Here is a 26,582-nt window from a genome sequence, read left to right as displayed (position 1 = left end):
CTGAGATTGGTACCTGGAGGAGCCTTACAGTTTGGGAAGCCTTCAGCTACTGTGCAGGGAAAAGACAGAGGGCAGTTTTTGTCAGGTAAACAGGTCCGTTGTGGTATATGACTGTGAAACTACTAGGAAACCCAAGAAGTTCTCCTCAGGAGATGCATAGTTTCAAAAGCAGTAAGAGATATTTTATTTGTGCATTTTAAAATTAACTGTCTGCTGCAGGGAATCCTAATAAATAATGTACCAACAAAGCAGAATAATTGAGATGAGCTGCTTGCAGCTCTGCGGCCTGGAGGAGACTGCAGCTTCTCGTGGTGGGAGTCGCTTTACCCTGCCGTTCAGAGGAAAAACACGAGGATTTCTCTTCTTCAAGCCCGATTACCTAAGAGGTAGGGAGCAGGAGGCCTGCTCTCGTCCGATTACGTTCTCAGTCTGATCGTGCGAGTTGCTGATGGAGTCCAGTCGCTTTAGGCATGCAGATAAAATTCCAGGCTGGCGTGAAAGAAATTGATGAAGTAATCAGAACTGTGCCTGCTGCTCTGGTTTCGATTGTAAAACGCAACAGATGGTGTTTGCGTGGCCGGCAACGGTCCGAGTGCGAGGTTTTTTATTACCTTGGACACGTTGTAACGCCTGAGCGCTCCCCGCCCCCCCACCCGCCGCGCCCGCTCTCGCGAGAGGCGCGCCGCTCTCGCGAGATCATCGCCGCCGCCGGAGCTCTCGCGCGAGCCGCGCGCTCGTATAATCTCGCGCGAGCGGCGGCTTCCGCCCTTTCCGTCGGCGGGGCGGCACCATGGCGGTCGGCAAGAACAAGCGCCTCACCAAAGGCGGCAAGAAGGGCGCCAAGAAGAAAGTGTACGGCGGGGCCGGGGGCGCCGCGCCGGCTCGGGAGGCGCCGCGGCGCGGGCGGGGGCGCCGGGATGCCGCGGATGCGGGGCGGATGGCGGCGGCGGCGGCGGCTGTCATGGCGGCGGCCGCGGTGTGGCGGTTGGCGGGATGGGGGTGGCGGGGGAGCCGCGCTGGGCGGCGGCGGCGGCAGAAGCGCCCGGCCGGGGCGCGCGCAGGCTGCGGTGCTGCGCCCTGGGGCCCTGCGGTGAAGTGAGGCCTGGCAGAAACGCCACCGCTCCCCAGCTGTCTGACCTGAACGTGAGAACCCGGGCTGTAGCACCCTGTTGCTTTTTGGTGTCCGAGCCCCGTGATGTTTCCGACGTTGGTCTCCTCCTGTCTGAAGTACACAGGAATTTGTGTGTGGTTCATTATAAAGTACAGTGCTAGCAGTGTGTGTGCGTGCACTGATTAACCTGTCCACCTTAAGTTTGCAAACGCGACATTTGGAAGTTTGCATTTCCACTTCACAAAGCATACGCGGAGAAGGTACTTACTTCAGCCAGATTTAATCTGAAAAATGAGTGAAAGTCTTTTCTGCTTTATTTAAATTAAGGGTCGACCCCTTCTCCAAAAAGGACTGGTATGATGTCAAAGCACCGGCAATGTTTAATATCCGAAACATTGGGAAGACACTTGTCACCAGGACTCAAGGAACTAGTGAGTAGAGGGGTTTTATACAATAGATGCACACTTGTTGTTTGTGATAATACTATCTGAGAATCGTGTGAAGAGAAGGTGACAAATAATTCTTGTTCGCGATAGTATAATGTTAAAGAAAGAAAGAGTTCTAACTTAATTGGCTGATTCCTTCAGTTGACAGAGTTGTTTAAACCAGTGAGCTTGGTTGCAATGATTTAAAGGGGAGGGTAAATGCGATGTGGTGGCCTTTGTTTGCACAGGGGTACCAAAGTATGGAAATGATATGGAAAGACATGCTTCTAGTAAATAGCTATTGAGATAATTTAATAAATGTAATAAATTGGAGAAGAGTTCATTCCAAAATGATTAAGGAATCATTTTGAAAATCAGAGTGGGAGACGTAGAAACTGTTACTGGAGACCGTGTTCGTAATAGGATCATAGAGATTTCCGCTTTGGAAGGAACTGAGATTTGAAGTTTTTATACAAGAGATCTTTGTCGTGTGTAGAATTGCAAACATAACGGTGTATGTAAACCTACTATTGAATGGGTGAAGGTTTATTCTTTTATATATAGATGCGAGGTACAGGTAATGCTTAGGTTGGTAGGGAAATGAACTTTTGTTAATTCAGAATGATATAGATAGACATAACAAAATGTTTCTGCATGGTTAGCCACGTAGTATGGCTAAATACTTGTGTTCTGCACTCCCAGTAGCCAGGTATGCAAATTCTCAATACTGTTTTAAACTGTGTATGTGAAATGAGTAAAATTAGGTTCAGTGCAAACAGAGTTTGAGTGAGCTAATATTAAAATAGTTCATTTTTAGAGGTAGAGCTGTAAAATGACTGTACTCAGATGTTTGTTACTTCTTTATCTTTGAGTAAACATTGCTTTTCTACCTTTATCTTTTCATTTTACCTCAAAATACTTCGCAACCTCTCTCCTCCTTTTTTAAACTATTAGGAATGCAGGAATTTTACTCCATACTAGTGCTTGGTTTTTAGTATTTGACTTATTGTAGAAGGACTCCACAAAGTTAATGAAAGAAGATACTACTTCAAGTTGATATATTTCCATTTAAGGCACATACAAACTTCAGAGTTACAAAAATAGTGACATCACCTAATATTAGATGCTGAACTTCCACTTGATGTGTTCTGTCTGGTTCGAATAGTATTTTTCTAAGTGTAATAAAAGGTATTTTATTTTGTTTCATAATACAGAAATCGCTTCTGATGGACTTAAGGGTCGAGTATTTGAAGTGAGTCTGGCTGATCTGCAGAATGATGAAGTTGCATTCCGTAAATTTAAACTGATAACTGAGGATGTTCAGGGCAAAAACTGTCTGACCAACTTCCATGGAATGGACCTAACTCGGGATAAGATGTGCTCCATGGTCAAAAAATGGCAGGTAAGAGAACATAGGCTGCGTTAGTTGCATTCCTAGTGTCTTTAGGAAAGCAAGTAACCATTGACAAATTTTAAACTTATGTCTGAAGTGGCATCAGCAGATACTAATGAACGCTGGATGTATGCATTTGAGAAACCTCTGGGTCATGTTGAAGACTCATGACTGTGTTTCTTCTTTAGACGATGATTGAAGCCCATGTAGACGTCAAAACTACCGATGGTTACCTATTGCGCCTCTTCTGTGTGGGTTTTACGAAGAAGCGTAATAACCAGATCCGCAAGACCTCGTATGCCCAGCATCAGCAGGTTCGCCAGATTCGCAAGAAAATGATGGAAATCATGACTCGAGAGGTGCAAACCAATGACCTCAAAGAAGTTGTCAATAAACTGTAAGCTTTGGTTATGTTATTTCCCTCCACCTCCTCCACTGTTCTGAGTAGTTATATGTTTGTATATTGAGTGCTCACTGTTCTAGCACTTCAGTGAACTGTTTGCTATAGAATATGTGAGGTATTTTGTAGTGAAAAGCTAATGTGCCATTTTTTTGCATGCTTTCAGTCTTGTCGTCATATTTAACTTCCATCAACAACTGGGTCTGCATAAATGTAAAATCAGACTCTTGGAGATGTGTGTGATTCGTGTTTTTAAAATTTGATCAGCTGGAGTTATGAATGTTCTAGATTCTTGTGATAGAATGAAGTTTCTGGAACTACAGTGTTTGCTTCCAAAGGTTAGATCGCAGATGCGGTATCAAAATAAGGAGTCTTGCATTATATCCTTTGTAACATCGCAATGAAAACTAAATGTTGTAGTCTAAACATACTTGAAAATATTGGCAGAGAGCGAAGGTGGTATGGAAGCAAACTCCTGCTTAATGTTCTATATTCTTACAAATAATTTTACATATATGCTGCTGATGAGAAGCAGGTGAAATTTGAGCGTTCTGATATTGATCTGCTCTTTGACTTCTCAGGATCCCAGACAGCATTGGCAAGGACATAGAGAAGGCTTGTCAGTCCATTTACCCGCTTCACGATGTCTATGTCCGCAAGGTTAAGATGCTGAAGAAGCCTAAGTTTGAACGTAAGTCAACTACTGCTACCATCTAGAGTTTTAGGAGGGACAATGTTGTTTTAAAACATGTCTGCTTTCGGATAAAGACTTTTTTAAAGCAGCATCACACCTATAGCAATTAAAAGACTTGTTTTTCTAGTCCAGCAGTGGCTTACAACTTTGAAAGCCAAGCAGCAGTTATTCATTTTGGAGCATTATGATGTTCTTCGCTGAAGAAGCTACCAAGTGTTTAAAGGCTCTGGCTTGGGAATGAATGATGACAAAATGTTTCGGTCCCAGATGACTTGAAATGATTTTATTTTCTTATATTCTGACATTCCCAAAACTTTTTTTAAGCCTAACTGGATGCTTCATTCTGAAATGTGATTATTGCACTGCTAGTTTTTGTCAGACTGTGTCAGTTAATTGCACAGTTGCCTCGCACAAGCTTTGTGTAATTGACTTCATAATACTTACATTAAGTGTACTTATGTTTTAATTTTAGATGATGACCAGTTTAATAACCACTTTAAAACTGCCTTAAGTAGGTGTATCGCTTACCATTTATGTTACTTTTTGCTTTTAGTGGGCAAGCTCATGGAACTTCATGGTGAAGGTGGTGGTGCTGGAAAACCCTCTGGGGATGAAGCAGGCGCTAAAGTAGAGCGAGCTGATGGATATGAGCCGCCTGTGCAAGAGTCCGTCTGAAACTAAACATGGCTCAAAAATAAAGTTTTAATATACAGAACTAGTGTTTGTTTACCTGTATCATACTAGACAGTTTTGGTACTGGACATGAGTGGGTTTTTAATAAGGTAAAATTACTACCTTGTTTTGGGGGAGGGGGGAATCCTTAATTGGCATGGAGATCTGTTTTTTGTGATTGAAGTTGCAAGACAGGTAGAACTATGTTGCTTATTCTTTCTTGAAAGGTGCTGTTGGAAAGTACAGTGCTGAGGTTTCTGCATATATTTTTTTCTAATTATTTCATTCCTCACAAAAAAATTTTTTATGGATGTGTATAGAAGTAGTAGCTTCAGTTATATTGGTGACACAAGGGGCTTCCAAAAGCAGCATTGTATAGGGCTAATCTGTAGTAAGGATGCTGAAGAGGGAAATGTATTTTTGTTTCAGAATTTTCTATTATGAAAGAGTCTTAAGGCTTTGTCAGGCTATTCTTGAGAGTTACATTATGTTCAAGCTTTTTGGTAGTTATTTGATGTGACCTCTTCTATGGTATAGATTTGGTCTCTGACGTTCAAAGATGTTAATAGGTTTTCAAGTTACTTTCATTGTAGAAGCAGTAATAAGAGTTTTGAGCAATGTTGAAATGTAGAATATGCTTGAGAGTAGGTTTGTGTGCATGTGGCGTTTTAAATTTCTACCTCTGAGTCGAGAGGTAACCATAATCACAGCTGAAAGGCAGTGCTCTACAGAATAAAAATAAAGCACTGAGAATTTGTTAGGCAAATCATTAAAAAAAAAAAAAAACTGTTGCATTTTCTGGGTTTAAGATGACTCTTCTCATTTTTGCCTGCTGATTGGCATATGCAAGCTTAAAAGGTCTGTTTTTCTGGACAGAACAATGTATTGCACTGTCAGTATGTTCTGTTCAAAATGAGTATGGGATCAAACTCTGCTGCTAAACTTGTGGTAAATCTGTGATTTCAAAACTGAGAACAAAGTAGCACTCACTGACCTGTTTGGGAGGTCTTTTAGATAGTAGTTGTGGTTCTTACTGTTGGCTGTGAAATCCCTTGGAACAAGAAATAAAGTAACGGAAAGCTACAGTACTGTAAAACAGATGTTAAGGAAAAAGTAGGTTGAGGGACACTGCAGATACAGGCTGTACTCTGGAGAATTTTTACCTTTTCATGATGATAGATGTAGATAGCCATAGATGATTCTATTTTGGAACAAATAATGCAAAACCAAAAGCGTGCATTGTAATCAGCTATTTAGAGACTTGTAGGTGACTTCACATAGTAATGTCAAATTACTGTTTTAATAGCAATCCAAATTGGATTTTGGCCAACAAAGCCTTTGGTTTAAGGTATAAAACGCTGTATTGACTGAAGGTAAGTCTTTCTGGGGCCAAGGAGATCTCCTGGGAACCAGGTAGGGATGCAGTACGGGTGGGCTCTTGCATTCCTGCACTGCGCAGGCCCGTGGAGGAGCGCGTGAGGGAGACGGAGATCTCCAGGCTGGGGCAGCGACTCGGTGAGCGTGCTGGACCCTGCCACAGTCGGGGCATGCGCCTGGGAGGGCTCACAATGAATTTAAAGACAACACTTGCTCCCACAGCCATTACGTTTTGTGGTAAAAATGATGTAAATAGGTTGTAAACAGGTTGTTCAATGGGGATTATAATCAGGATCTCATGTACTAATGTAAATAGTTATGTAGTTTGCATTTCTCATAGTTGTATATCCACGGTTTAATCGTATTCAGCTGTGGCAAATCCTGTTCATTCTGCTGTTCTATGTAACATTTTTTTTTTGCATTGAATTCTGTGTTTCTGTCATTGGTGAGAAAGCTCGATACTCCAGTGAGCCTAAATACAAGCTTTTAAGAGGAAGAACTGAATCTTCTAATTGCCATCTTTGCTCTTGGTGTAGAAGAGTGCCCAAATGTGACATTTGGTATGTTGTATTATGAGGTAAGTTTACAGTCAATAAAACTTTCTTTAAATGGTAGATCACCTTATAGTAGAATTATGAAACTTGGTGAATTGATCTGTTAATTCATAGTAATCTTACAACTCACTGCTGTGATCCGAACATGAATACCAAAACTAGCAAGATACCAAGCTCCATACCATAGATCTGTCAGCGGTTAGCTGTAAATGCTGCTTGCTAACGAGTTCCCAGTACAGAATTTGGTAGGCAGTGAACACCCCCACTCCGAGTGGGTCTTTGATTTTTCCTCACAACAGAGCTTTGTTGTGATTGCTCCACAGGTGTCCACTTAGAGCAAGCAATTATGTAAAGGAAACACCAGTATTTTTAGTATTTGCTGAAAAATAAGGAAGTTCAGATGGTTTTCTTGGACTTGATCTTAAAGGGAGACACTGGTAAAATAATGTGGTTCTTTGTGGAATATTTGTAGAAATTCTTGTAAGATCTTGGAAGTGGTACGTTTAGTCCTGCTTTGGTTTTTTTTGTTCCTATTCTTCTGAGTACAGAAATATCTTTGCTAGGTAGCTAAGTTTCTAAGTTGGTGGGTTAAAGAAAATTTCTACTAGCAGATTTTTTTTAAGTGGGGGGAACCTCACTATTTCAGGTCTGAGGATTGTCACTAATAGTTCTGGCTGAATTACCACAATATTATCTGCAAGATCTATAGGCTAAGCAGAATATACAAAGTTCTACTAAGAAGAACGATGCTTAAAACTGTCGGTGCATGACTTAATATTCAGGTAACTTCCTACTGGATTCTGTTGGTGCTATGGGTAAAATACAAGCCTGCTCTCTTTGGTGTTTGTACTGGAAGGATTAAAAAACAACCTTTAATGACACCAAAGCAGGAGAAAATGAACGAGTGCTGCTTTTGATCTCCTGCTTTGCCAGTTTATTTTCATCTGCACTGCACTGCTGAAGCTGTGTTTTTGATTAGCGCTTACTTGCAGCTCTGAAGGAAGGAGGTTTGGTGTAATGCGTTTGTCAGTACTTCAAGACACGGGTACTGCTTTCCTCTCGGCAGTCCTATATGGTGATACTTTTGAAGCTGTGAATCTTAACAAATTCCTTTCACTTCTGTAGCAAAAATGACACTGAAAAATTTTCACTGGAGTAAAATCTAACCCATGACTTAGTCTAAGTGAGATGAGGCTGAAAATCCTTGGACCTACTAAAGTAAGGTTTAATGTAGATGCGCATGTATACGTATGTATATATACAAGTCTAGTATTAGAATAAGATGTGTCTGAGAGCCTTGTCTTGATCGTGGCAGTGTTTTATTCATCTTTTCTGCTTAGTAGTAACTCTATCAAACAAATCCTGAAGGACTGCAACTGGCCTGTAGTCTTTGAAAATAGGCATCTCAGACTTTGTATCCTTTGCCCAGCTATTTTTTTCCTTGCATTTGTTAGTCTGAGTATGTTTGTTAGTCTGCAGAAAGGCTAGTGCAAGAGCATTTTGGAAAATAAAAAGAACTTTTTGACTTCCAAAATTGTTTCACTGTTTCATGCTGCGGGTGTTCTTTTTTAAACAATAAGCTATTTGCTAGCACTGCCATATAGGAGCTTTAGGTAAATGATAAAATTTATAAAATGACTGTAAATGAAGAAAAGCAAGCACAAGGAAGAATTTTTCCATTTCCTGTGGTTTTTTTGTACAAGCCAGCCGATCGTGGTTTGTGAATAGCGGCAGAGCGCACGGAAGGTGCGCGCAGAATTGCCGCTCGCTTCTGTCTGTTACCGCTTAGGCTCGGCCGATGGTTTCGTCCCGAGCAACGTCGTCGCGGTGCGAGCGGAGCGCAGTCCCCTCTGCGGCGCCAGGTGGTCGCAGGCAGCAAACAGCGCAGACGCTGCGGGGGGCGAGCGCGACGCACCTCAGTCTGAAGGCCTGATCAAACTGCCTTCAAGCTGTCGGGAGCCTTTTGGGGTTGTGGCCTATTTGTGAAGGGACGCAATACTGCACTATCTTGTAGTTTTAGCTGTTTCCTTAAACATCGAAACAGAATAAAACCATTATGCCATGTGGTGAGCTCAGCTCTCCGCAACAGATGACGATAAAAATGCAATCGTGACTTAATTATAAAAAAAATTTTACTGGTTAAATACATTTTTAATTTACAGTGGTACCATAACAAACTTAATGGACTTGCAAAGATTCACTTAAGACACTTATCTGTACACAAAACAAAGCCTTCCTCCTGAAGGTATTTTCAGAGGATGGGTCAAACCACAGAAGCCTCGAGTGAATCAAAAACCATTCTCTAGCATACTAATGTATCACACCCTAGCTGAATTTCAAGGTTACATCTGAGATTTGCTACTACGTTGCAGTTATGATTTGTGACCTCATTTCTACTTTTCTACAAATTACGCTTCTGTAAAAGCCAAGCAGTTAATTTCCTTCAAATTTAACAAAAAAGAGATTTTAGCTGACTGCAGTCATGCAAACAGCCTTCAGATGGCACTCCTTGCTCTGAGTATCAGGCTTTGCTGCTCTTCTAGCCCTAAATAAGGAGGAGAGGATTAAAGCAAAGCAGAGCGGGCTTATCTACTGACAGGCACAGATTTAAACACCTAACATAAGTTAAAAAAACAACTGATCAATATACAATTATAAAAATAGGGGGAGAGGAAATTGAAAAAATATAAAAATTTATTTCTATGTTAAGACTTGTATCAAAGTTTTAGAAAACTGCCAGACAAAAAATAAGTAAGCGTACACTTAACCCTCACCTACCTTCACAATGATTACACGCCTCTTTGGAGGACTTAGTTATTCTGGTTTTTATTTTATTTTATTTTATTTTGTTCTCCTCCTCTTGTGCTTACTAGAGGTTCAAGAGGTGCCTTGCCAGGGGTCATGGTGAAGCAGCATGTTTTAGTAGGGTGATCCACTGAAAATTTGTGGCTGAGAAGGCTTGCAGCAGTCAGAAACCTCTATCTCTCTGCTTCCATGGAGCCCTATAGAAGGAAATTCATGTTATCTCTGAATAAACAGTAAGAACCCTCAGCCTTTCCGGACAGGAAAGCTTGGGGAGTGGGAAGGGTTGTCCTCAGACGTGGATTTACGTTGTAGTTTGATTCCACAGGAGCGCAGGACAGGGTCGTTCGTATGGTAACATCGAGTAATAGCTGTATAAACTGTCTAGTTTCCAGCTTTCTGGAACAGCACAAGGGTGAGTTTTGGCTGAAAGCTCGTGCCTGGGGCCCCAGGAAGGCCGGGGTGCAGAGTGGGGGCTGCCCTCGGGCTGGCTCGCTTACCCCCGCTTCAACACTAGCTTAGACGCAGCCCAGCCCGCCGCCGCTGTACCTATTCGGTGCCGCGCCTGGATCTCCCAGCGATAAAGCTTTAAGCAGATACAAGCCTAAGTTAAACCAGCCCAAGTCAATCGTGATGATTCTGGTTCCCACCACCTCCACACGCCACTTGGCTCCTGGCCCTTTTGGCAGCCTGGACTTTCCAGGCCTGCAAAAAAAAAAAAAAAAAAAAAAATACTTGTTTCTTGTGAAAGGGGTCACGTGCGTCTCTTAAGGCCTCTTGCTAACAACTTACTGCTTCCTTTCCTATGGCACAAGAGCAAAGCAATACTGCCAATGCTGAAACAACCAACTGCAGCATTGTTGTTATACATACTTTTTTTTTTAAAAAAAAAATACTCTAATCCAGTAACTTAGCTAGTAATCAAGACACATTTAAACTAGTCTGTCAGGAGCCAAGTATCAGAAAAAGAAGTTTACTTCTCGAAGTTCCTATAATCTGAAGCTACCTCAATCATGTTTGCTTTAGTTTATGATGTAGCTCAAATCACACTGACTTTTACTAAATTGTTCTTTCAGTGGTTCTTGAAGTAACGTCTCCCCAGCTGTTTCTTTTTTCCTTAAGGCCCATTTATAGTGGCGTTCAGCATGGCTGGTACACGGTAACAAACTGAAAACTAAACCCTGTGGCTGCTGAAAGCTAAAACTGAGGCTGTTCCCCATCCTTCATGTTAAGGCTAGGAATAGCACTACTGAAGTATGTTCCAGCGCTCAAAAGTGGCAAATGAAACGCAGAGCGAGTGAAGAGCGGCTCTCCCCGTACGTACAGCAGGAGGGAGGGCACAAATAGCTGAAATAGTGAAGCTACCGCAGAGAGGGGATCGGAGGAAGCTTGTGCTGGGCGCTGCTTATTGAGCTCGCTTCAGCCGGGAGAAGAAGGCTGAAGAAAACCTCGTTGGAGAAAACAACCTACAACTGCAAAGGACTGCAGGGAAAGGGAAAGAAAGTTTTAAGAGATGACTCACACTGGTTTAAACGCTATCAAGAAGTAAAATTTAAACATTTTGCTTTTCCAATCCCCCTGTACGAACAGCTGAATCTAAGAACAGAAGAATACTACACACAAGGATTCACTTCTGAGTTTTCTCTCCATCATTCAGATTGAATAGTTTTCTGCAGAGATAACTTATCTTCCTTATCTTCTAAGTCATAAAACAAGTGGATTCTACTTCAGTGTGGAAGTTGAGCAGTAATAAAACCTGAATATTGAACTTCATCTACATACTGAATGCTGTAATTATATCTTTAAAACTATTTTTTAATTTAGATTTAAGAAACAGTTTTTAAAGAAGCTCAAAGAAGCTTACTTTATGCAGACTTTATACATGATAAATGTACTACCAGATAGTAAACTTATTAGAATGTTAAGAACAAGTTAAAAATTTAAGTTAAAATGGTACTTTACCACAGTACTTCTCTAGTTGGCATCTGCTAAATATCCTGCTTTTACTTACTCTCAGAGCATTCACAAAGCACGACTAAATACACTGTCACAAAAGACAAATTTTCTTATTTGACTTCAAGATACTGGTATGACTGTCTAGAAAAAGTAGTGCAAAACATTTTGATAGTCAAAATATGGCGATGTCCTTGTTTGCTGTGCCTCTGGGATGGGAAACATTCTCTCCCACATGCAGGGAGTATGAAGGCAGGCAAAACTTCATGGTGTTTTTAAAATCTGAACAAAGTTTTTGGGAAATATCCCAGATCTTCCTTGCATCTCTCCACTCATCCAGTCCTCATCTACAGATTCCAGCTCTGTTATCGTATCGCCTGCCTGCAAGAGAACGAGTAATGTGAGCCAGGAGAGCTTACTGTAAAATGTTAATGCATGCAAAGCTGATGTTACTCAGAAGCGCTTCGTATCAATCAAACGCAAGACGAGTAGGACAAGGTCAGACTCTTCTCCTGGTGGTTAGACCTCTTTGAGACTGTATTTGCCAAAAAAGGTTGTAACTTGTATTAGGGTAAGCAAATATCCTGTCACATGTTGAAAAACCACCACTTTCTGGAAAGAAAAAAATAGTATTGCTAGACAGCTTCTTGTGTTGCTCAAGCACTTTACGTGAGGTAGCTAGCCTACAGGCTGCTGCCTTATGCACGGCTCGTGCGTAGTCTTGCTTTAGTAAAGTGTTTCTTTGAATGCTTCAAAGTCTTTATTTCAATTTAGTCCCATTATTTCCAGCCCTTGGAAGCTTTGCTCTCAGTGCAAGTTCTCCAAAAGGGATGCAGCAGTCTAAGTTCAGGCTGGTCTTTCAAATAAACTCCAGGTCTTGTTTGATCTTCGTTCCCGCTTTCATCTTCCTAAGCCCCACCATTCACCTGAAGGTCTATCATAACCCTCATCTTTCTTCTAGTACCTCAGTCCTCCTTTTCCTCTTTAAAGAATCACCTATCCTTTCAGTGTTGCAAGCTCCTAAGGCAGAAACTATTTACTTTACCAGCCTTAGAAAGTAAAAAAAAAAAAAAAAAAAAAAGTATATTCTTGCAATAAATGCTATTTTGGACCTGCTGTGAAACTCTGCTGACTTCACAAGTCAGCAAGTGACTTGACTTTTGTCAAGTCTTGATAAAAGCAAGAAACATGCTTTTCAGAAGAAGGTTATCTAAGCCATGACGTTGAATCTAAAATGACATGCTGTTTCATGTTCCTGCTTCTTAACATTACCTAGGCATCCAGCAAGAATTGCATTGCTCCGCCTGCTCCCACAGCAAGTATGTATCACGCTGCCAAACCCTTCTGGAGTCCCAGAGTTTTCCTGTATCAGGTGTCCCTTGGAGCCACCACTGCTGTCAACACTGGCGTGCTCACTGTTATCACACCTTCTCTGCTGCCTTCTAATTAAACAAAAGGCTCCTTTAACTGTATCAGCGAATCAAGAACTGAATATAGCTGTTCTGCAAAATAAGGATGTTTTTGTTTTGTCGTGTATTTTGCTAGAATAATTAAGCCTGAAGAAGACTCTGACTCCTGACCTTTTTTCAGTGTCTTCTCCTGTTCCACATTGATGAAATCTTTGAAGTTTTGGTAAGGACAAAAACTTTGAGAGAGGCTTTTTACCAAATGCGTTAGTATTTATTCCTCCTCTTTGAGCTTGGTTCATTCTAAGTCTATTTTTAATATAGACAAATCAGTTTTTTTAAGCATTCTTTATGACCATAAGTTTTAAAAATTTGGTTAAGAGATAGATACTTACTTTGAATGAAAGCTCATCTTCATTTTCTCCATGAAAATCATAAAGAGCTTTGGCTTTTCCTTTCTTTCCTCCTCGAGATTTTGACATCTCTACTCTGGCTGCAGAATATGGAGAACACATAAGTTACTTGGATTGGAGTGAACTCTATCTTTGTTTCTGGAGAAGTTTCCTGTCCTTCTTGTGGTCTCTCCCTAGCACAGTGCCCACCGCTGATACTTAGTAAATTCAGTGTCCTGCTGGGAAAAAAAATAAAACTCTCTCTACTGCTGCCAGTTCATTTTACAGTGCTAACTCATCCTCGTGCTCTGCTTATAAAGGGACTTAATTTAAAGTTGATTTTCTTAAACTTTCTGATGGCAGTATCTAATGAAAGCTATATTTACCTCTTTGGAGATGAAGTGGCTTCGTACAGCTGCACTTAGTGTGTGCTGCTGCTGGTTAGGTGGACTTTATTCCCTCTTTAATTTCACTCATGGCTTTACTTCCAAAGTATGTATAAAAGAAAAATGTGATTGAGTCCTCTGTGAAGGTTTTGACTACATGGATTTTAGGGATAAAGAGAAGCTTTGAGAGAGCAAGCAGTTAAAGTCCTCTTCCACCAACAGAATTACAGTAGTTTTGTGGCAAGCTTGAGCAGTTGCTGTAGTGCTTCTGTTCAGCTGAGAGCGCCTCCAGCTCTCACCATCAATTATAGCCCTGAATTCCCACTGCAGACAGTTCAAGAGATACATGAGTGAAAGTGAATCAGTGTGGATGATGGTCCTGTTTTGCCTGTGCCCAAACCAAACTGTTTAACTCTTTCAGAATCTGTATCACGTGCCCCTGGATTACCTGATGTCTAAAGCAGTATATTGACATTATTTACAATAACAGTTCAGGACCTGGTTTAGCTTTAGGACATTATATCAGAGGTGTCACATGGCTTGTGATGTGATGGATCTAAGAAATAATGATTTGCCTTCTGGTAGAAACACTGTACCTGAGCAGGTCTGAACAAAAACTGCTGGAAAAATCCCTTCCTTTTCGTTCAGTCTTCCTCTGTACCACTCTGAATCTACTTGTTCCAGTATTTGGATGCAGTCTCCCTTTTTAAAGGACAAATCATCTTTGGTTTCTGCTGTAAAATCATGAAGTGCTTCACACCACTCTGTTGAATGTCTGTTGTTCTATTCAAGAGAACAGAAAAAACAAATTCATTTCCAAAGTGTTAATGGAGACCGTAAGCTCCTCAATTCTGGTGAAAGCACAGGTAGAGACTTGAGTATCCTGACTTTTCCCTCATATAATACTGTCACCGCAGCTGTAGACTGGAATGGCATTTCAGTAATTATCACAGAAATTTGCCTATACTCAGAAGTATTCCCTTTTATCACTACTGGCTGGAGACAGAATTAGTAAGAAATGCAAAATTAATCCACTACAACAATACTTAAGTGAAGTCCTCATTAGCGCTTTCTTGTTTTAGGTGCAAAGGATAAAAATATACTTATGTTAATTTACAAGAAGTTATGAATTTATCAACTTATACCAACTGTCAAATTTCTAGATGTAACCATGCAACATTATGCAACTGTGGGAGTTGTATTAAATATGTAAGTTAGAGCTGTGCAGCAAATCTAACGTTAAAACAGAAAGTCTGTAAACCCATGAAAGATCTACGAAAAGTCTAGCTGCAGCCTATAAAATTCTATTACCTGAGGAAGGGAAGAGGAAACTTCCACTTTGTTCTTCAGTGATGCTCTTGGACCTATGTAGCAAAGGACAGCTTAGAACAGCAGCAATGAATGACTTTCAAAATGTTACTAATTAAGGAAATTTAGAATATTTGAAGTGATTACTAAGAACAACTTTTAAGTCCTACTGTTTCTTATCTGTCTTCTCTCCTCTTTCCAACTCCTTCCGCTGTACATTGTCCTTTTGGACTTCTATCCTATATCCTTTTATACTGCCTGTATGTACGCAGTAAAAAATCGGGTTCCTGAGGAAGATGTTTCCAGGTTTGCTAACATATTCATACCTGTTTCAGGCAGATCTTCAATTACTTCAACGAAATTCAAGGGGAAAATTCCAGACATGCCCCTGAGCTCTCCTTTGGCCCATTCTTCATTTACATATTCTTTAAGGATAATAGTTTCACCTTCTGAAAAACTGAGCTCATCTTTATGGTCTCCAATATACTCAAAGCGTGCAACACATCTTGGGCCTCTGTACAAACAAGAAAAACTATGTATTATATTATTGTCTACTTATTACTAAGAAGGCAACGTTATGCAAAACATGACAGATATTCTTCATTAAAATGGGGAAGAATGCACTGAAGATAGAACAGTCATTCCTTCCTAAAAGGTTCAGGACAGCTGTATTATTTTGTTTTAATTTTTAGTTGCAAGAGCAGCTTTTAAAAATAAAATTTTAGGTAAGACCAGTCAAACTGTAAGAGGACCACTGGAACAGTTCCACTGATACTAGTCCCCAGCTCCAGCTGCGTAAGGTTGTTTGGTTTTACCAAACTGAAGACTCACATTGTGGGTCATCTCTGCCTGACTCCACTTTAATCACTGCTTAAATTTCACTTGGTTGTGAAATCTAATAACCCATCACTGAGTAGAAATATTATGCAAAGTTATTCCTTGTCCACAACTCTTACTACAAGTTGTACGCAATCAAATCAAAGTGTTTAACCCTGCAAATGAAGTGCTTGATGCATAACCTAGTACATTTAAAAATCTGATCTAAGAGAATCTCGGATTCACCTGTATAAAGACAATACGTTAAGGTTAGACCGAGCCCTCTACTTCAAGTACAGCTCCGTTCTGGTCCGTTTCTTCTTGTTCTGTCAAACGAGCCCTGAACATTCCCTCTTACTCACAACGTGGGAGGAAAGAGGTGAGTGCGATGCTGCTGAAGTTAATCAAATTGCTTCAACTTTTCTCTAAATAATTTTCAGGATAAATTATGGGAGATGCTCTTTATCTTCTACTTCATGCAAGAGCCTTATTAAAACTTCATAAACTTTAAAAAATTAAGCTGTCAAAACACTAAAACATATTTTGGTGAGGAAGCTGTTAAGCATATTAAGCTCAGTGCAGATGACACCAGCTCCAAAATTTATCTTTCTTTTTACTTTCTAGTAAATCAAGTAAAAAGAAAAAGGTAAGATTTATCTGACTCACTTATTACAATGTGATGAACAGAGTATTTTTTTCCTGTTGTTTTCTTCTGGAACATCAAGCTAGTAAGACAAAATACATAAATGTAACTACTATAGTAAACTTTGACATTATTAAAACAATCTATTTTCAATCAAGCATCAGCTCTAGTTGAGACATCTATGCAACACCACATCATCACTAACATACTCTGATATATGGTCATATTTGAGCTTTTTGTTTTTGCATGGCTGATTTCTCATTTTTCAATCGCATGCAAACAAGGAGCACTATTTAATGCTTCTCTTATTGGCATGTTTTCATGTTTCTACTTTGCATGGGCAATTGACAGAAAATGGGACTGGATGCTGCTACATAGCACCAAACTTTCAATTGATAATTGAGGTATTATCTACTAGCACAAAAATCTCACAATAGACAAAATTATTGTTTAGATATTTCGGGTTTGGTAGTCCAGCATTTGCCATCTGTCATCAAAACAAAAACACCCCATTTCAGTACGGATGCAGTGGCTGTATACAAGGAAAGGTTAGTCTGGAAAAAAAACAAAGTAACTGTTTTCATCTCAATTGCAGCTAGGCACCACATGCTAATTACAGGAATTGGAGAAATTTGATTAAAATAAAATCACTATGTGCATATCACAAGAGGACTGCAACTGTATTTTTGCTATGATAAGGAGGACAGCCTATGAGATTTAGGGTAAGACTATAACCCTACAAACCCCAGCTAGGAGTCTTGAGTCACTGCTCTCTGTCACATAAGCTAGTGCCCGTAAAAACAACAAGACTCTTTCATTAGCTCTTGGGGAGGACTGCATGAAATCATGCTTTCTTATAGGAAAAATAATCTTTGCAACACTCTTGCCAGACAAGGTAATGTTAGTTGTGCTCTGAAAGTTTTACTGGAAATAATAGTAATGTATTGCTATTGGATGTTCAGACATCAACCTACTATTCAGCTCGATATTGTAAAACGCTATATTGTATCGTATAGAGAGCTTGTGTTGAGATCAGATCTCTGACACACATGAGCAGGAACTGGAATTTACTCAGTAAATTAGTCTAGGTTTGTTCTCCTTCCCTAATAACTTTTTAAGATTTTGTTGAAACAAAAGACTTTTGTACTCAAAGAGCAATTACCTTTCAAAACTAAAACAGAAGTCTGAAAAGCGTCTTCCCTTGCTTTTATGAAATTGTACATTTGTATCAATGCTGAATTTGCTCCCAAATACTCATTCCATTGCTTTAACACAGTCTTTTTATTTACTAGTCATCAGTAAGAAGAACTTTCAAATTAAATTGGTTGGGTAGAATAGGCTAATTGATTTAGCTAAAAAAAAGATCTTTCTTGTGGAAGCAATTTGAGCATTGTTGCATTACTTCTAATCACTAGTCTAACTTTTTATTTGGTCAGTTTTCAAGTGCTAAAATTCCTCTACAATTATACCATTACAAACTAAACAGACACTCTATGTAACATGCTGTGATGATTACCAAATATTTAGTATTTTCAGTGTAGCAGCAGTTCGCACCTCCTTCTGGCAGCTGCCCCAGCTGAACACAAACTTTTGCTGTCTGCAAAAATTCGTGTTCAGCTGCAGCGTGGTGGCAGTTCAGCCTTCCTCCAGGCCCGCGGGCTGGTCAGGGCAGCACAACGGCCCTCGGCGCTGCCGCGGGGGGGGGGGACGACACACTTTAAACATTAAGAGGCAGGCAGCAGATCCGAGCCAGATTTTGGAGGCATTAAACCATCCTGTATCTCTGTCCAGCAAAAGCTGCCCGATTCCTCTCCGCTGGGCTCCAAAACAGCACCTGTCTCTTGCCTGCAGCTTACAGCCCAGCGTCCTGCTCAGTAACAGGCCTTGCTTACGCTGCTCGCTTGCAGTAACGGCCTCCTTGCACCGCAGCAGCGCGCCCGTCTGCGGGGCCGCTCCGCGAGCCACTTAAGGGCCCTGATTCAGGTGAAAAATAATTTTGGAAAGGAAAAAAATGCTTTGTTGGGCTAAATTGCTACCCTGATCCAGGACGCTACCTGGCTGTAAAAGTGCTGATCCTGGCACAGATCAAGGGGACAAGAACGAGAGATACGCCTGGAGAGAGGGGGTAAAAAGCAATCACCTTGCTGAATTTTGATTCTTAAATGCAGCTACGGAAAATAACCTGGTCTACAGTCCCAGAGAAACTACCCTGGCTAGCAAAGGGGCTCGAGTAAGGGCTATACTTTTCCCACGTGGCTTAAAATTAACAGGAAAATAATACCTAGACCACAAGCTTGGGCTGCCAAATCAAGCATCTTTCTAATACCATGCAAACAAGTTGATATGTCTTCTCATGCTGCCAGAGGGAAAAGAGGTTACAGAAACAGCAAATGGAGTAAAACACACAGGAGCTATAGTAAACTAGAACCAGAAAACAAATACAACAGGATCTTATATAGCAACATATACAAAGCCTACATACAACTACTTTAACAAAGCTGGCAGGAAATATCCCCGTGTGATTCCCACATTTTCCTCTGTACCACGCAGCATCGATTTTCTCCAGAAGGCAAACGATGTCTCCAGAATGAAGCTCCAAGTCCTCAGCATGCTCTGTAACACAGCATCATTTCAGTTAAAGCAGCTGTCACAGGCACCAATTTTTTCTAAGTAAAGCCTTCTTATTATAAATACACCAGTCAAAAGTGGAACTCGTTTTTAAAAAGCTTTAAATACACATTGCTCACCAAGTTAGTTTAACTAAAGGACTGGCCCAACTACAGCTGAGTCCATGGATTCGAACAATTTCACATGCAAAACTTGCAGGTTGAGCTTCCTGATTATTTTTAAGTTGCAATTCCTAAGAAAATTCCCATGTTGAAAGGTGTTGAGCAAAACAAGCTTCCAAAATTTTCACATGCACTTACCCGCAGGAAAATCATGCAAGACTACAGCATGAGGCGCAGTTGTGTCAGAAACCTTTGGAGGATTGTCTGAATCCTGTCAAAAATAAATAAATCCAAGTAGTTTATAAATCATGAAAGACACTAATACAGATTCTCTGTCATTTATTCTGAAAGTTATTTTCTGATTTTGGACACAATATTGTTATAATATCACACCTCTGGAGGTGACAATTAGCACCAGTCACAAACCAATGCTTCTGAATCCTGTACGTCTTTTACCAATGTAAACCAGAAGGGATTTCATTGAAATCTACTTTTCATCCAGTAAAAGGAAGGGAGGGAGCGATCACTGCAATTTTTCGTAGTGTAGCCTAAACCTAAGCTGCCTGGAGCAATCTTAGCAACCCTCCATGTAAGGGTTAATGCCCAATTTTGTGTGCAGCAGTGTGCTGCTACTTGCTACCGTGTGCAAGCAAGTATTTTTTTGCTTCCTTTGAGAGACCCTCTCAGCCCAACCACCCCTATAAACACACAGCAGGGACAGCAGATTTGTCATCTGCCAAATATTTTGGAGGGGAGGGCAAGCCACTTGGCCTTTGCTTACAGGAACATAATGGAACAAGTTCATTGTGGGATCTTTATAAAGGGAGATTATATTACAAACAATGAGCCTTCATCTCTACATCACCACTAGGATTTTCTGGACTGTACTGACAATCACTGTGAACTACTTTGTGAGTTACAATTGTAAAAAACCCAACATGGACAAAGATAAGAACACAGTATTATGAATTACAACAGATTCCACAGGAATCTACTTCCTACATGTAGGTTTCTGTCAAAAATCAAAAAGGCTGCTTACAGCTCAGTTACTTGTTACAATTTATACTGTAGTAACATATTCACGCCCTAAAACAGGTGAAGTTCTATATAAGCAAAAAGAGAGGAAAATACTTTGAAAGCCATACGTCAAAGCTAACTCACTGATATCTCATGTACGGCACATTACAAAACTAAATGCTTACCTTCTGCACTCAGTTCTTTAATGTAATAGGAATCCTAATGATTAAGTATGTATCAGTAGAGAAAGCAGCCTTACCTTACAGGACACTTCTCCATGGTTCCTGGGAAGAAAGTTTTCCCTGGCAACTCCATGAGGCACAGGTAGCTTGAACAGAAATTGAGGGGAATAGAATAGTTTGTTTTATTTCTAAGCATCTGAAATTTCTACTGCATGTGAAAATACTCAGATGATGCAAATACTCAGACCATCTACTATCAGTGACCAATGTAGGAGCCTGGAGGAAGAAGATAGGTTCCTCTGGAAAGCATTCAGAACAAGTTTGCAGGCAGTATGATCTGTCCTCAGGAGAAACCTGAGTGTTGTCATCCAGCTTTAAAGGTATCTCAGCCACCTAACTTACACCATGCCACACGGTACCTGATGTTTGGCAATGCACTGTAATACAGGAAAGCGTTCTCCTGTCGTGGAGGACACTGGAGATACAGTCTGGGAGGAAAAATTCATAGACGCTAGCACATGAGAGCAGGGAATTACTAGTCAACTGCCACTGGAAAAAAAATCTCACCTATAAAATACGTCAAATGTGTCTTACATAAACAGGAAGGAGTACATCAGATAGGAATCAACGTTTCGCTTTTCTCAGAGCTGTCCTTGCTAACACTAAGATGCAACTTTTTCTCTTGTACTCCACCACCAAGCACCTAAAGGCACATCTAAAGTAGTGCACAGCAAAGAGAAGGCAACAGAAGGCTTCCACTTTGGGCTGAATGTTGTTTTCACGCTATGGTTGTGTGTTCACTTCTTTGGCAACAGCACTGGTTCAAGCAGTCCCAAGCTCTGCTCACTAACCAGCTCTAAACATCTAAGCATAAGGAAGACTCCTTTTTTCACTGATATTCATCCATTTACATTTCTTATCCTCTAAAAATATCTGCAATACCAAAAGGAACACTTCAGAATGAAAAGGCATGGCCTCAACTGGATGAAATCCTAGGAGAGGCAGGCTGTCTCTGTACTGGGTGTAAGGTAAGTAATGTTACATTCTTCATTCTTTGCAGCCTTGATTAAGCAAGTTAAACAATTTAAACAACAGTTTTGTTTAGCATTTTGACATATACAGGGAAAAGCAACATGCAAACACAACATTTGGCACCATTTTTACATACTCTTAATAGAAATCAGAAGTGATGACTGCAAAGAAAACTCCGATAAAACAAGAGCTATCTGTTAAAGACCTAAAGTAGATCCTCTAATTGTCAAAGATTCAGAAAATATTAAATCAAAACGAACGGAGTCTGTTTTTTACAGACTTTTAGCCATTGCTAAACACCACAAAAGGCCTTCAAATTTTGAAGGCTGACAGGTTTTGCTTTGTTTTTTAATACAACATAGGTTTAAATAATAAATACACTTAGCATTTTTATAGTGCTTTCTCCTCAGTTACATTCCATTGTGTATTACTATTTATCTATCAGTGTTTTCTAAGAAAGATTGTGCTGATAGATTAATTGTGACAGCCATATCATAGCAACCTACCTTTATATTTTTTTCACTAATATTTTCACTAACACTGTTTTGCAAACAACAGTCTCAAATAGAGCGTCTCAACTCTCACCATATATTTATTGTAGAGAGGATGACCCGGTTTAGGCCTAGGAGGTAATGCTGGATCCTGATTTTTTAAGACTTGGCTTTTTGCTCTCTTGGGTCCCAGTCTGAATTTGCTGTTTTTTTTATCACAAGCGATGTCAGAAGTGGCACGGAAAAGAGGGTCCTTTTGAGAGGAGGTCTTGATTGCAGAGAGTTTTGGTGGAGGTGGCCTTCCAGGAACACCTTTAGGTGGGGGAGGTCGAGCTGGTATAATCTTTCCATCCACAGGCCTAAAAGATTGGGTGAACCATCAAAGAAATATACATCTTAGTAAGTCTGCCACGTTATCCTCTGCCACAGCCTTGGCGCATTCAACTAGGAAATCTGACTCACAATGACCTGGACTGTAGGATATGTAGATCTACAGCTCTCCAGGGACACATGAACCCTTCAGATACTGTGATTCAATGATCAAATCCTTTGACAGATTCTTTTACCACGTATTCCAAGTCTGCTCACCACTTCTGCTAATCAATAGCTCACTAGCTTTCTTGGGTCTTCGACACGCACTGCATATGTAAAGTTTTGGCTACATGTATGTAAGAACCCTGGAAGTAAAACTGTTCCAAAAATACAATTTTCTTTGGGTGTTACTGGGAAACCGTTGGCCACTTACTGCAAGTTTATGCTACAGTTCTCTTCCACTCTCCCATACAGTATAATTCAGAATAATTATTTATTAGCTTGAATTTCTCAAGGATCCATAAAAATTGTCAAATCATAACAGAATGTGTATTAAAGGGATTTTGGAGTGTTGTAACATGTCTGTGTTATCTACCACCTGAAAAGAATATTGCCAGTTTATTACTGCACCCACAAAGAGTTCTCTATTACTATTTGAGTATGGATTTTTTTTTTAAATTTCAAGGCAAATTTACACTTACATTCACTTCCACCCCCCCTTCTTTGTCTCATCCTTTTTTTTTTATTTTGACAAAAGAAGAAATTCCAGTTTAGACTGTCCTAAATCTAGACACAAACCAACTCATATGTTGGTGAGGAGACTCAGCTAAACAAGAAAACCATATCAGACAAATCACTGAATTATTGTTCTTTTTTTTTTTTCTTAAATCAATTTGAACAGAAAAACAAAAGGATTTTTTTTTAATCTACTGCAATTGCAGAGAACCTCAGGAAAATCAGAAATACTGCTAAACAGATGGGGAAAAAGAAGTAACAAAGACCTAAGAGGCAATACTAAAGTGTTTCCATGTCAGGTACAATCACATATTTTCCTGCGAACAATATTTATTGTTAGACTAAGCGTCATAACTGAAATAAGATTCCCTTATCCTGACTCCATGAACAGAGTAAACTATGTATTTAAATGCACACATTTACTGTGTAGATTACGACAGAGCCTGATTGGGCTAAGTGCTATATCACCCACCAGTTTGCCTCTGGCATTTAGCAGACCTTAATCTAAGGCTGGTCTGGCTATTTTTGCCTCTGCAGACCTTTCCCGTTGGTTTAAAAGGCAACAAAATAAAACAAGAAAACTCAAAAAGGTTGTCATTCTTTCTGCAAGTTCACTAGGATTTTAGGTCTGAAGTGAAGTAGAGGCATTGTATAAATTAGCCACTGCTTCAGGGAAGGTGTTGGCCCAGTATCTGCCCTTTCTGGGGTGGTAGCATCTGCTACCTCCACTCCTTCACCACTCAAATCCAGCCACAAGCACAAGGGCTGTTGATCAAAAAGGTCAGCAACATGCAAGATGTGATGTTCCATGTATGGGTGAATAGATTAAAGATGCAGAAAGGAATGACTGTCAACAGCCACTGTACACTAGCTGAAGAGCCAAACAGCTGTCCTCCTATAATGTCCCCGCTCATACTGACATCGTAGGAATCAGTTAGCTATGTGGTCCTCCTTATTTAATAGTGAACGTATTAAAGGTAAAACCTACCCAAGCTTACTGAATTAGGAACAGAGTTCATAGTGTCTACAAAGAGACTAACTAAGCAAAGAACACAGAACTCATCTTCTAAGTGAATCTCTGGAAGATTCTGCTCACCTTGGGGGTAGCGCAGGGTCTAGGTGAGGTGTTCCAGACTGTTCTGTACGATCCGACTCCTATAAAGATTAAAAAGAAAAAGGCCATTTCACTAAGCCTAAGAAACAAAAAGATCTTGTGTAAATGATGCATTTCTTATTTTAAATCATATTCTACAGACAGGGAAAATGAGTTTCTGGAGCTCTGGCAACACAGTTTAAAAAAAAAAATCATGTTTCATTCTAGCATTTTAAAGTCTTGCTGGACATAGAGAGATGTAAATAACCTGGCTAACTACCTGAATCACAGCTTAAATTGTGCATTAGGTATGAGCCAGCCCTCTTTTCCTAGTACATTAAAATCAGGGACTAGAAACCAAATTCAGGCCAGACAAAAATGTACGATTTCACTGCCTGTAAGATGCCAATTTGGCTGCAGGAACATTATCAATTTTGATTTAACATGGACAGATGAAGCACTTATTTCTGATCAGGCTTAGAGTAGAAAACATCATGTAAATGCAACTTGTACAGGAGACAGTTTATCGCAAATAACATTAGTTGTGTTTCAAGAAGGCATCTAAATATGTTTCCTAAGGATCTAACAGGTAAGACCCGGGGAATCTTGCTTTGACAGATTAAGGAGTTACTGTTCTCAGCTGCCCATCCTGTCCCTGTCAGAGATTACTTTTCTGCAGCCGAGTCAGTGGAAGGGAACATGTGCCATGTCTGAAAGGCTCGGATGGCAGTAACGGATTAAAGTTACCATCCTTCTGCCTCCTGCCATTCATTTTCATCCCGGTGCCAGAGAGTACTGCCAGCTCAGTTGAACCAATGCAACTGTTTCTGGGACAGCTTAGTAAATCGGATTGCTGAATCTGGGTCCAAAAATAACCTTTGTGAACAAATAATTTTAGAAGGTCTGAACAGTTTCATTTACTTAATTGGGGATACACATGCTTGACACTGGGTAACAATTTATCCCCTTTTTCTCCACCTTGAAAATACCTGAATGTGCAGTGTAGTGGAATTCTGACCCTCGACTATGTTCTCAAATGAATGTTCTCAATTATTAAAATGAAAACAACCTGCCACTTTCACATGGGGATATTATCCTAATACTTAAAATTTTCCTCTTCTCTGTGAAAAGGAACAATCATGTACCAAGTGTGGCCTGATTAAACAGTTTTTATTGTTGCTGGTTAATCACTTCCACAGACAAATGGTCCTAGTATTGGAAGCACTAGCTTGTGTAATACTTTATTATGAATTCATTCTCAGTATTCACCACTTAACAATGGAAATAGGTTCATACAATCATATTCAATTTTGAGTTTATATTTAGAGAGGGAAACTCAAAATATGTAACAGATTGTTGAAAGATTATAGAGCATGAAGCTCCCGCATTAAAGGCTACTATTAAAGTCCTTAATAAAGGACTTAACAGCAAAAAGAGGTTCTTATCTTTGCAAAGATAGGATTAAATGTTTCGCTGGGTCTGATGTAGTCTTCTCTAAGAAGGAAAAGAAAGATCCTCTGAAGCTTACACAAGATCTCCCACATGCTTTTCAAAACAGCCTGGATGATCACACATTGTAACTGTTCCAGGGCTGTATTGTCTAACACGCTATTGAGCATCTCGTATTTGAAAACTATTTCTTCAGCATTATTGAGAAGAGATGAGACCTCTAAGAACAGCCTTTTCAACCACAACGTTCAAAAAAAAACTTTATCCTCTTAGCGGAGGTAGTTTCAAAGATATTTGTTGGCAGCTGTCCACCTATTTAGGGCTTTTGATTTGATTTGATCTTGTTACTGCCTATGGTTTCTGCAAGAATCTCTGCAACTTTTGCCATCACAACTCTCTTGGAAATTCATTTGGCAATGTCATTTTCTAGTTTATTTAGTAAATCTGTGTCAAAGAGCCTGCAGGATGCAGAACTATGATGTGTACCATCACTATTTGCTCAGAGCCCTCCTTTTTGTAACAGATGGTTCTGCTCAGGCTCTGACTGAACGAACAGAAAACATCTGGGAGGGAAGAGCTGAAAAAAGCTGACTTTCCTTCTCTTTCTATCTACAGAAGCATTTTCTTTTGACTTGAGATTAGCACAGATACAGAGAGGTGCCTTCTGGCTGAAGGTAAAAAAGCATCTAAAGGACTCTGACTATGTAAATCCTAGACTTTGAACCACTTCACAGTGTTTTGGAAACTAAAGTGTAGAAGGCCATGATTCCAGCTGCAACGTACAGAAAACTGAAGATGGATGTGATCAAAGTTTAGCAAAATCAACAAAGTGTTTTTCAGAACTGAGAGCAGTCTAAATTATCTGATTAAATTAGCAGACACAATTAAAAGAACAAAGCCTTATATTTTTGAGCAGACCCTTTCATCTGTTAATCCTCAAGTAACTTACTTTATAAAGGAGAGTCAGTCACAGGAGATCTGTTAACCAAAGCAGACAGTTTTAACACAGGAAAACAGTTCTAACTTACCACTTTTTTTACTTGATCACCATTGCTGGGCTTTCTCACTGTGATAGTAGAGGCATTCCCAATAGGCTTTTCAGCAGGAAGTGGTGGAGGGCTATGTGAGATTTCATTTAAAGCTGTAAAAAAAAGTTCCCAAATGAAAGCTTAATTAATAGTTTCTTTACAGGGACCAACAACAGATGCGA

The 26,582-nt window shown here is 40.0% G+C and overlaps 2 protein-coding genes and 1 non-coding gene across 7 annotated transcripts in view; 2 read left to right on the top strand and 1 right to left on the bottom strand.

The window, feature by feature from the left end:
* The first annotated feature begins 741 nt into the window (after positions 1–741).
* Positions 742–4,738, top strand: RPS3A (ribosomal protein S3A). Its single transcript, XM_062573870.1, has 6 exons — positions 742–852; positions 1,439–1,542; positions 2,751–2,938; positions 3,118–3,326; positions 3,911–4,020; positions 4,577–4,738. The coding sequence occupies exons 1-6, from the start codon at positions 791–793 to the stop codon at positions 4,696–4,698; spliced, it is 795 nt and encodes a 264-aa protein (XP_062429854.1). The 5' UTR covers positions 742–790; the 3' UTR covers positions 4,699–4,738.
* LOC134140507 (small nucleolar RNA SNORD73) lies at positions 4,260–4,329 on the top strand. Its single transcript, XR_009958419.1, has one exon. It is a non-coding gene; the product is annotated as a small nucleolar RNA SNORD73 (small nucleolar RNA).
* Positions 4,739–8,740: 4,002 nt separating the features above from the next.
* SH3D19 (SH3 domain containing 19) overlaps positions 8,741–26,582 on the bottom strand; it is a 94,159-nt gene continuing 76,317 nt past the window's right edge. For 4 of the 5 annotated variants that reach the window (XM_062573867.1, XM_062573864.1, XM_062573865.1 and 1 more), the window contains 12 exons: positions 26,401–26,513; positions 23,927–23,985; positions 21,878–22,142; positions 20,338–20,406; positions 19,260–19,332; positions 18,815–18,945; positions 16,356–16,414; positions 15,200–15,387; positions 14,877–14,929; positions 14,162–14,348; positions 13,183–13,280; positions 8,741–11,762 (listed from right to left, as the gene is read on the bottom strand). In XM_062573867.1, coding sequence (XP_062429851.1) covers positions 11,646–11,762; positions 13,183–13,280; positions 14,162–14,348; positions 14,877–14,929; positions 15,200–15,387; positions 16,356–16,414; positions 18,815–18,945; positions 19,260–19,332; positions 20,338–20,406; positions 21,878–22,142; positions 23,927–23,985; positions 26,401–26,513 — 1,412 coding nt within the window. In that variant the 3' untranslated portion in view covers positions 8,741–11,645. Of the gene's footprint in view, positions 11,763–13,182; positions 13,281–14,161; positions 14,349–14,876; positions 14,930–15,199; positions 15,388–16,355; positions 16,415–18,814; positions 18,946–19,259; positions 19,333–20,337; positions 20,407–21,877; positions 22,143–23,926; positions 23,986–26,400; positions 26,514–26,582 lie in introns of those variants that run through there. The other variant, XM_062573868.1, reaches the window with a different exon arrangement.

Source organism: Rhea pennata, chromosome 4 (assembly GCF_028389875.1).
Source record: "Rhea pennata isolate bPtePen1 chromosome 4, bPtePen1.pri, whole genome shotgun sequence".
Classification (NCBI taxonomy): Eukaryota; Metazoa; Chordata; class Aves; order Rheiformes; family Rheidae; genus Rhea; species Rhea pennata.
Note: the sequence above shows the minus strand (reverse complement) of the source record. Positions and strands in the feature narration are given on the sequence as shown.

Coding starts and splice junctions, on each gene's coding strand:
- RPS3A (XM_062573870.1), top strand. CDS start 791: ATGGCGGTCGGCAAGAACAAGCGCCTCACCAAAGGCGGCAAGAAGGGC. Junction 853..1,438: donor AAGGGCGCCAAGAAGAAAGT/GTACGGCGGGGC, acceptor ATTTAAATTAAG/GGTCGACCCCTTCTCCAAAA. Junction 2,939..3,117: donor CCATGGTCAAAAAATGGCAG/GTAAGAGAACAT, acceptor TTTCTTCTTTAG/ACGATGATTGAAGCCCATGT.